General features: G+C 50.9%; 1 protein-coding gene across 1 annotated transcript in view; it reads left to right on the forward strand.

Moving 5' to 3' along the window:
- Positions 1–2,478: 2,478 nt before the first annotated feature.
- Positions 2,479–11,011, forward strand: part of SLC17A8 (solute carrier family 17 member 8) — a 50,675-nt gene continuing 42,142 nt past the window's right edge. The window contains exon 1 of the mRNA XM_008064689.1: positions 2,479–2,607. Within this exon, the coding sequence (XP_008062880.1) occupies positions 2,507–2,607 (101 nt within the window). The 5' untranslated portion in view covers positions 2,479–2,506. The remainder of the gene's footprint in view (positions 2,608–11,011) is intronic.

Raw genomic sequence — 11,011 nt, forward strand, 5'->3', positions numbered from 1 at the left:
AGACTGGCTAACAAGCACATGGAAAGATATGCTCAGTGTCATTAGTCATCAGGGAAATGCAAAGTAAAACCACAATGATACCATTTCACACCTACTAGACTGGTTATACTAAAAATGGCAGCAAACAAACACTGGCGAGGATGTGGAGAAGTGGAAGCCCTCATAGGAGTTGGGGGTCGGAGGTGGGGAAACGTGCAGCTACTTGGGGAAAGAATTTGGTTGTTTCCTGGAGAATTAAATGCACACTTACCATATGCCTCAGCAATTTCATCCCTAGGTATTTACCCAAGAGAAGTGAAAACATATATTCACACAAAGACTTATGCGCACATACTCTTAAGTTTTTTTCCATAGCATCCAGAAATTGAAATAACCTTAATGTCCATCTATAAGTCAATGGACAGACAAGGTGTGGTACATCATGCCATCAAATATTATCCAGCCAAAAAGAAACAAACTGCTGATCCGTGCTGCGACAGGGACAGAACCCAGAAGTCGTTATCCTAAGTGGAGGAGCCAGACACAGGACTCCCTCTGCGATTCTGTTCGTGTGGAATGTCCAGGAAGGGCGCTCTAGGGCCAGGAGGCAGGTCACAGCTGCAGGGCGAGGTTGGAAGGTGGGGACAGGTCATGACTGGGTGGGCAGATGGAGTGATGGAAATCTTCTGCAACAGGTTCCTGGGGATGGCTGCACTACCTGGAAAATTTGCTGAGCATCTGAATTGTCCACTTGAAATGAGTGAATTATTCGAAAGGCAAAATATGCCTTAGTCAAGTGTGTGGGAGGGAGGAAGATAGAAGTGCACGACTGAAGCCGGGCCGTCTGTGTCTGAAACCCGGCCCTCCTGCTTACTGACTGTGGTCTCAAGCCAGGCTAACTTCTCTCTGCCTCAGTCTCCTGTTGGTAAAGTGGGGGAAATAAGAAGCTACTAACCACACAATGGTGCTGGGAAGATTGTGGTCATCGGTAAAAGAGTGCTTGCCACAGAGTTGGGACCATAGCAAGAACTCAAGAGATACCAGCAGCCACCTAACCTGCCAGGGCCCCAGCTCTGCGTTAGTCTAACTTAATTCAAGTCTTGGAAGGGCCGGGACTGTGGCTTGTGGGGAGCACTGACTGGTCCTGTGGAGATGACTCTGGGAGCCTTGGCAGAGGGCGGCCTGGAACATGGGAGCTTCGAGGGTGAAGCGTTCACCACAGCATCATCTACAGAGCGTCACCCCGCTGCCCACAGACGCCGATCAGCAGGCCATATCTCAGCCCCAGTCCAACAAGCATCAGGTCATACCCACTCCCTGCCAGTCTCTGCTGGGCAGAGCATGGGTGATTTGGAGGTGCGGACGAGGGCATTTCAGCTCGTCTCTGTGGCTTTCTGTAGGACGTGTCTCAGTGTGACTTAAGAATCCTGAGAAGTTGCCCAGATCAGGGGTTAGGAGCATTGCCTGGGGACAGGGCACAGCTCAAGGAAAGCCCAGGGGCAACAGGGCATCTGCTGAGTCCTGGGAGAGGCTGACACGGAAAGAGGGCGACCAGAAGCTCGGGGTCCAGGGAGGGGCCTCGGGTGACCTGATCAGGACTTTGGTTTGTCCTGAGGACAAGGAGGAGCCCGTGGAGAGTTCTCAGCAGGATCCAGACCTCTTTCTGCTCAATATCTTCAACTAGATATCCAGGCAGTGGTGGACCACACCGTGAGGGAGTCTGCTCTTACAGTTAGGAGCACAAGGACACCCTGCTAGATGTTTGTGGTCTGGGTTTTGCATTTAGCTTCTCAAGTGCAAGTGCTTGTCCGGGGACCCCATCCATGCTAACGGCTGGCTGAAACACTATTTCATGGCTCCCTTGAGGGAGATAAAAGGCTTGAAGTGGTGGCTGAGAGCCTGTCTGCAGGACCTCAGGGAAGCAGAGGACCCATAAATGTTGCATGAACTTCCCTGGGTGCCTGCTCTGGCTGAGAGGCACTCATCAGCCAGGGCTGAGGGCAGGTATTGTGCTGGTTACTATAGCATCACCTTGGAAAGGCTCGGTGAGAGCCAGGGCCCAGCTGGGGTGAGGGGTGGGGATGGGAGGGAACGTGGTCGGCAGAAGGGGCTGGAGCCGCCGCCGCAGAGGCTGCTGCTGGCCTGGGGACTCCTGGAGGGCTGAGCCCAGAGCTCCTCCAGCTGCAGCCCCCTCCCTGAGGGAGCCAGGCAGCGCGCGGTCTGAGAGTGGCTGTGTGAGCCAGCGCCACCGGCTGTGAGAGCTGGGAGCTCTCACAAGGGCTGAATCCCCAGCCAGGCACCCTTGGCCTCTTCTTGTGGGGGCAGAAAGGAGGGGGTTGTCTCATCTTGGAAGATCTGGGCTGGGCTTCAACTCCTTTTGATTTTAAGTAGTGACCTCCATGAGAACTGACTTCCAGGTGTCCAGCAAGGGAAACAGGTTCCCACCCTGGAAATGAGAGCCTGGATGACAGTTTCTGAGACTGCCTGTTAACGGCTCGGAGGTGCCCCCCTCCCCCCCGCATCCAAAATGCCATTGAAAGCATTTGATACCTTCAAAGAAAAATTTCTGAAACCTGGGAAGGAAGGAGTGAAGACCGCCGTGGGAGATTCGCTGGGGATTTTACAAAGGTAAAGTTTGGATGCGAATTTCAGATTCATTTCTGAGTAGCCTTGCATCGCCAATATGTGAGAGGCTTTGCCTCACGTTTTTAAAGCCACACTGTAATGAGGAGGGTGGCTTCCAGTTAGAGGGCTGCTGGAGCCCCTTCCAGCCTCAACAGTGTATGCCTGGAGGAAAAAGATGTTTCCAAAGTATGGGGTTGGATGAGGAAAATGCCAAGACATGTATTCTGTTTATGGAGCAGGACTCACACTTTCTGGAAGTGGTGATATTGCATATGGTGTGTTTGGCATTGAATTAGAAAATATTTAGGGAGATAATAGTTCATGCTGATCCGAGAATAATGACAAGTATAGTTATGCTTTGAACTAACATACTTTTAAAGATCTCTTCACTTTTTTCTACTATGAATGAAAATTAAATATTTGCAGTTTTTTATCTTGTTAAACAAAATGTGTAAGGTGGTTCCTGATTATAGTTTGCAATAAGAAGGATAGTTACACAATAGTTTGAGGAGATAACTTTAAAAATTCATATTTTTTAAAGTCCCAAATCTCACAATTGCAGTGGGAAAAGTGTTAAGTGCTGTCATTGAATTGCATGAGATTTTAGTACAAACCAAAAAGTAAATATTTTAAAAGTAAAATTCGTGGAAGGAGAGTTTGCCATAAATTAATGAACTGATGTGGCATTTAAATTTGTGGATTTTTATAGACATGGGAAATGTCTTCTTGAGTTTTATAGATGAATTAATAAGTGTTGCTTATGGTGAAGAAAAATGACTGCTTTCTCTTTCTGATATAAGTAACTGTGAAAATACTCTTAATGAGCTTTTTATGTATTTGATTATTTTTAATTTTGGTGAGTAAAAATGCCATCTGGCATCTAGTTTAACTTTTCTATGTTATCTCTTAAACTTAAAAACTTTTGCATTTAAAGGACTATGTCTAGGCAAACTGAGATTCATTCCATTTCTCGTGTTTTATAACACACGCGTGCCTGTCGGTGTTACATTCTCCGTTGTATCACTTTTGATGAGTTCTCATAATTTAAAAAAACAGATTGGCACCTTATTAATTTAGTAATTAAAGCAAAAAGGCTTCCATCAGACCTGCACTAAATGTTCATGCCGAGATGAAAACCTAGATCAGTAACAGCAGCATAAACCAGACAAATATAGAGAGTGATCACAACAGCATCTTTTAAAAGAGTGTTGCTTCTTCTGCTAAGCACTCCCCAGGTAGTGTCTTACGGTGGTGGGCTCATTGGATTCGAGCTACAGAAGGAAGGTGACTTAACTGGCCTACTCCAGTGATGACAAAGGAATCTGGCAAAGTCAGGAATAAAAAGCATGACTTTGGACCGCAGTCACCGTTATAATCACCAAACTCTGCCCTCGTTTATAAAGTACTTGACCAAAAAAACCACATAGTAATTTTCTTTTCAAACATCAGTGTAATTGCTTGCTTGGAATTTAGTTAGCCTTTCTTGACAGGAGACTCAGCCTAAGAACTGGCTTTGCCTGCTTGGATGGTCAGCATGAAGGCCTTTTGGTTTACTGAATCCATCTGCTTAGGGATGCAGCAAAATTAGTCATTTCTGAGTTGTGTGATCGCTGTCAAAGATGGGGTTACGTGTCTAGGACTCTTGGAGCAGTCTCCCTGGATCCATGGAAAAATAGCCAGAACAATTTCTCGAGACTGCACTAGTGAATACCAGATGTTGTCATTGTTGTCACAACTGTAGGACATAAAGCTAACACGAACCCCTTCTTTCAGTGATCTGTAGAGAGAAACTGTTGGTGGAGGAAGCAAAAAACAAAAAACAAAAAACATCACTTTGAACAGTGATCCAAGCTGACCCTCAGCTCGAGTGGTTTTGAGTGGAGCTCCAGAACTGCCTCTGAAACCAGCTCCGCCACACACCTGGCATGAGCCGCAGCGTTTATAATTATATGTCAAAGGCCCTGCTCAGAGCCTGGCAGGTAATGGGCATTTCCCCTCACCTCGTTGATTTTCACATACAAGAAAAAGTAGAAAGACTCGCCAAGAGCCGCTGTGTTGGTCGGAGGCTGGTGCGGTTGGAGTTGAAGCCCTGCTCTCTGCCTAGCGAGGGTAAATCACGGACATCTAGTCACGCATGAGGCCAAAGTCATCACCTAAATGGACCTCTTGAGATGCTTTTTATCACGGAGTGCTCCTCGTGGTTGGGGAGTAGCCGGCTCGGGGAGGCCTTTGAGAGCTCGCCCACGGGTTGAGTGCAGTGGGCATGGCAGCCTTCCTGGAAGACGGTCACTGATGAGACGCAGTGAGCAACTCATCAGCTCAGAGGCAGCTATATTTCAGAAGTCTATGGTATTGGTCTATACAGATGACATGGAAGGCATCAAACTTGAAACTTAAGGTCCAGAGATTGACATGCAGATTCGTTCAACCTATATGTTAATGTGGGTGTCCTTTGATTGCTTACATGTAAAAAAATAATAACGGCAAAGCACTTACTATGTTTCAGACACTGTCAATTCATTTAATTCTATTAACAACTCCATGAAGAGAAGACTATTATTATTATTATATTATTATTATTGTTATTATTTTATAGAGACAGTGCCTTGCTCTGTTACCCAGGCTGGAGTGCAGTGGTACGATCATAGCTCACTCCAGCCTCAAATTCTGGGCTCAAGAGATCCTCCTGCCTCAGCCTCCCGAGTAGCTAAAACTACAGGTGTGTGCCACCATGCCTAGCTAATTTTAAAATCTTCTTGTAGAGATGGAGTCTTGCTATATTGCCAGGTTGGACGTGAACTCCTGGCCTCAAGCAATTCTCCTATCTCAGCCTCCCAAAGTGCTGGTATTACAAGCGTGAGCCACTTTTCCTTGCTGAGGGGATTGTTATAATTAAAATTCTACAGATGAGAAAACTGAGGCACAGAGAGGTTAAGTAACTTGCCCAAGGTCACCCAGCTTGTACTTGGTAGAGGTGGGTTTCAAAAAAGATGGTCTGTTCCCATGCTTCTTAACCACTCCATGATGTTACTCTCTAATCTAGCGTCTTTCCTCTTCCCACTTGCTATCTTGAAATGAAGCCACTCACGTAGGTTTAGAGGTTACCTGGACTGCAGTGTAGCCAGCAGCTGCTGAACCTGTCGGCAAGGCGAGGCAAGTACCCCTGGTCAGTTGTGCTGCTGAGGCTTTTCCCAGGGGAGGCCGGGGAAGTCTGGTCTTCTTGCAAGTGTGTGTCTTCCCGTCTGAGGGGCGAGTCCCTGACTGTGTCCGTGCTCAGCACTCCGTGGTTGTGTATCAAGCCGGGCCAGGTGTGCACTTCCTGTTCTAGGGACAAAGACAGGTGTGTCCACACGGGTGCTGAGGCCCTGCAACCCTGGGCTCCACTTGAAATGACACCCGGAGGCCTCAAACCTGGCTCACACCTGCCCAGAACCACCTCGCTCAGAATTCCAGCTGGTGCCCTCCACGGCCATCAGGCCCTCTGTGATCCCGGGGCGTGGGCAGCCTCTCTGGCCGTGTCTCTGGCGGTCCTTCCTGGCCTCCCTCCACTGTGGTCTCATGGCCTCCTCGCTTTTGTTGGAGCTCATCGGGCCTGCCGATCCTGGCACCTGCACCAGCTGCTGCTTCTGCCTAAGCGCTTTCTCCCCGGCGGCTGGAGGGCTCCCTCCCTGCCTTTCTTCAAGGCTCTGCTCTCAGGTCCCTCCCAGGATGACTTCTTGGCCATCCAGTTCAACCCTCCTCCTCTCCCCTTCCCTGCCTCCACTCTGTCCTAGGCGGGATTCCCTGAAGGTCTTGAGGGGATTTGGGTGAGCCTTGGAGACATCTGGAGGGAGAGCTGGCAGGGCAGGAGAAGGGGAGGAGACACTGGGTGTCTCTCGGGGCTTGTGCAGGGAGGCTGGCACCGCCAACCCAGCCATCCCTGTGGGGCCGGGGGGGTCAGCCGTCATATCTCAGCATCAGTCAGTCACTGGCCCTGGGGGCCCAGCAGAGGTGGGGCTTTACCTGGAGGCCACTGAGTGGTGGGGAGTTCTTTTGGGGTCCTTGTGCCAAGACCGGAAGGCGGGGCAAGGAGTCCCTGTGATGTGAGGGTCACGGTCCCGCTCAGGAGGAGTCGGGACTGTCACTTCACCGTGACCCACTGGACGTCTCCCAAGCTGCCTCAGCGAGCGTGGACTGGACATGGGCAAACACAGCAGGCACGACCCAATGGCAGCTCTGGAGTGGACATGTGCAGACCCCACACAGGGACTGGGGGTGCGCTGCTGCGTCCTCGGCAGCTGCCCACTGTGACGCTTGGCCCTCCTGGCATCAACTTTCCCTCCGTCCAGTGCAGCTGCTGCAGGCTCTGTGGTTGCGACTCCTGAGGAACCTTCCAGAGAAGAGCTGCTGGGACAGACTCTGGCTCTGCCCTGGTGCTGGTCCCGCCTCTCCACCCTCAGCGGTGCCCCTGCCTTCTGTTGACCCTGACTTCCGTCCCTGAGGCTTCTGGACCCCTGGGTCCCGTACCCTTCCCAGGTCATGGCTGTTGTAGTTGCCCATTTCCAGTTCAAAGTAGCTGAGGCCGTGCCAGGAGGTGTCTAGAGGGTTACCTGGTCCCCATCCACCATGAAGTGACAGTCCTGACTCCGCCTGAGGACAGGGTCAGTGCTCCTTGCCACCGTGGCGACTCCTGCTTTGCCTTCTGGTTTTGGCATGACGACCCCAGATGACGGGGCAGTGGTCACAGCCGTATGTGGAAGGGGACTTCCCCAGCATTCCCAAATGGAAGACTTCCTCCGTGTCATTCAGGACCTCTGGACTCACAGAGCCTCAAGTCAAGAGATGAGATGTTCCCAGGACAGTGCTTGGAATGAAGGCGGTGGATGGCTCCTCTCCCCTTCATCTCTCAGACCTGAGTGTCCTGTCTGCTGGGACACAGCACTGCGTCCTCACTGCTGGCTCATGGGCCCTGCTGTGACCTGAAGGGTCACACTATGTCCTCACAGGGCTTCCTCTCCAGGCTGGTGCCTGGACTGCATCTTTAAGAGGCCTCTTTTTCTTGACAGACTGTCAACTCAGAAGGGGATAGGGTGTGGGAGGGCCAGGGGACGCCCGTCACATGCCCGCTGCCATACTGTCTTTGGTTGTCTTGTCCAGGCCATGTGATGTGATATCCATGTTGCCAAGTTGGATGTGAATCTTCAGGTAGTGATGTTAGAGAGACTTGCAGCTGGAAAGCAAATCATACGTGAAATACGTGTCAACCCGTCGGCACAAATGGCTGCCTTCCGGGGAGGAAGGGTCTGATCTAACCATGAGGCACTTTGCTCCTCAGGGACTGAAACCTACCAGGGGCTCAGCACTGGGATTTTGCTGACAGTAGCAGTAGCTAGACCAGTCTCAGTGAGTGGGAGCCCAGGCTGAGACTGCATCCCTCTGTCATGGTCACTCGGGTCACGTGTGCACTGCTGTGGCACTGTGTGGCCAAAGACAGATGCAGCTGACATGGTTGGGCCAAGTCAGACTGCCCATGGGCTCCTCTTCTGGTGGAGGCTCTTTGACGTATGTCCACGTGCAAGCTGGAGGCCTCACACTTGGTGTCCACTCTTGTGGGCTGAGCTGTGTGTCTCGTCCCCAGACCTCCTCCTTCCTGGCCTCTCAAGATTTCTCTTTCTGGATCCTGACCCACTGACTAAGCCATTCCCCACGGCCTATGCATCCCTACCTTGGCATGCTTCTCTTTCCATGAAGTGGGTACCCAGGGGGCTTCTCTAAGCTTTACCCCCGGGAGGACTTCCCCTCATCACTGTCCTCCCGTCCATCACACACCAAACTGACCAGCTGTGGACCCAGTTCAGTGTTCCCCTCCTGCCCTCTGTCCATAGGTATAAGCTGATGAAGAGGCATGGGAGTAGCAGTTGTGGGTCATGTGGGAATCTCCCCTAGACATGCACACAGCTGCTGTGGGTCATGTGAGAGTCTCTCCCTGACATGGGCTCAGTAGTCATGGGTCACGCAGGACTCTCCCCCGATACAGGCACAGCCGTTGTGAGTCACGTGGAAGTCTTCTCCTGACACGGGTGCAGCCGCCGTGGGTCATGCAAGAGTCTGACCCCTCCGATGTGCACCCTGAGGCCCTGCTGGCACTCGATCCCAGACGTCCCATTTCCATCTCATGGGGGACATTGTGAGTTGATAGGCCTCCCACGGACGCAGCTTCTCTACCAGGGCTCAGTGGCAGGCCAGGAGCTGTTTTTGTGGGTCGTGTGTTCCTCTGATGGCGGCCGTGGTCCAGATTCTTGACGGTCTGTGACGTATTTCTCCCAGCGGCTTCTGCGAGAAACCTCATATATGTGGGTCTTTCCTATTCAGATTCCTTCAGCATCGTGAGTGTGCTGGAACTCAAGGCCCCCGTGGCAGGACTGCTCTCGTGGCAGCCTGCACTTTTTCCGGAACACCCTCTGGCTTGAATCTCATTGAAAGCCTTTCACGTCATGGAATAAGTGGGTGGAAACAACATCCCCACGTGTGGCATATGCTGCTTCAAAAATCCAAAGAGGTCTGCCAGCCATTGTGCTTCTTCCTTAGCGCTAAGAAACACAAAGTACAGACACTTTTCTTTTTCTCTGGAGGGAATAGTCTAGAATTCTCAAGCACTGGACCCCAGGACCTTTGTCCATGTGGTGGGTTGTGAATCCTCTGATGTGTGGTCAGAAGCGTTATCCATTGTGCCCAGCCACATTGGGCCTGTGAATCCTTGTAGCGATTATTCTCCCCGCCCCTGGAGCACATGCGAGTTCCTGAGACATCAGAGTGTGTGTCACTTCTTGCTTGTATCATTTAGGCAACATGTCATCTCTCAGTAACAACAGATCAATGCGTTGTTCTGCAGAAGGGTCTCTGAAGGTGGAACTAACCTCTGTCCACCTGTACAATGCAGTGCTGTTCTTGATTTCTCTTTTTACGCAGGATGGCAGTTTTGGGGACTTCCATTTGGCCTTTTCTATGATAGCTTATATTCCATAAGTCAAGGAATCAGTGTAAGAGTTTCTGCTGGATGTCACCGATGATCCACGTGGGAGTTGTCCATGGGGAAATGACCACTGGGCGGGTGTCCCTGGACCACGTGAATCCCCTGTGAGAGGGACCCAGCCAGGACTCCACTGGCCCTCGTAAGCCCCACTCTAACAAGGGGGCCATGACAGTGCTGATTCCCCGAGTGTTAACACCAACGTACCCCTTTATCCATAAGTCTTCGGAAGCTCAGGGCATTCCTTTCTGTGATGTATGCTACCCAAGTCAGGGACTGTGGGCTCCTTCGGGGAAGAACTGAGGGAGTCTCCGGTAGCCCCTTTGTTGGAGTTGCCAATTCCTGGATCATGGAGACCCTGCGTCTCCTCCAGTCATTGGATTCTGGTCTGGAAACTGGGCAGGAGAGCATGACTCTCTACCGGGGGGCCACCACAGTCCCCTGCCCACCGGTCAGGCTTGGTCTTCTCTGATTACCTCTGTAGGGATAAATACCTTTGTTGGCTGCCTGTTGGTTTTGCTGCTAGGAGCACCATGTTCTCTGACAAGTCATCTCTGAGATTCCAGTGTTCAGTCCTGTAACTGTCATCCCGAATTGGCTCCCTTGACAGGATGGTTGAACGCTGCCACTGGCCTCTGCTGTTCCAGGATTCTGTCATCCCAATTGCCACTAGTTCAGGATCAGCACCTCCTACTGTAAGACCCAGCCTGCCATGATGGCAGCTTCTGGGCCGCTTAGTGATGCCGGTGGCCCCATCACCATCACATTCCTTACTGTCTTGGTGAGGGGCTTAGAGAGTAAATCCTTTACTGCATGTTCATTTATTTGAGCCTTTTCTTATACAAAAAAATTATTTTTATTTTCTGAGCCAGAGTTTCATTCTGTCACCCAGGCTGGAGTGCACTGGCAGAATCATGGCTCATCACAGCCTTGACCTCCTGGGCTCAGGTGATCCTTCTGCCTCAGTCTCCTGCAAAGCTGGGACTACAGGTGTGTGCCACCACTCCTGGTTAATTTTTCTGTTTTTGGTAGGCATGAAGTCTTGCTGTGTTGCCTAGACTGGTCTTGAACTCCTGGGCTCAAGCAGTCCTCCTGCCTCGACCTCCCAAAAGTGCTGGGATTACAGATGTGAACCAATGTGCCCGGCTTCTTTGAGCCTTTTGATCCCTGTTTCTATAGTCTGCAACAAATCAGGCATTTCTCCTGTTTTTTCTTAGAAAAAAATAAGTTAGAGAATAAGTTATTTTTCCTTAGAAAAAAATAAGTTTTTTTTGAGTTGGAGTCTCACTCAGTCACCCCGACTGGACTGCAGTGGCCGCTCCTGGCCACCGCAGCCTCGACCTGCTGGGCTCTGGCGATCCTTCCGCCTCAGCCTTCCAAGTAGCCGGAATTACAGGC

This window comes from Carlito syrichta, unplaced genomic scaffold (assembly GCF_000164805.1).
Source record: "Carlito syrichta isolate Samal-C Ts95f unplaced genomic scaffold, Tarsius_syrichta-2.0.1 Scaffold307930, whole genome shotgun sequence".
NCBI classification, from domain to species: Eukaryota; Metazoa; Chordata; class Mammalia; order Primates; family Tarsiidae; genus Carlito; species Carlito syrichta.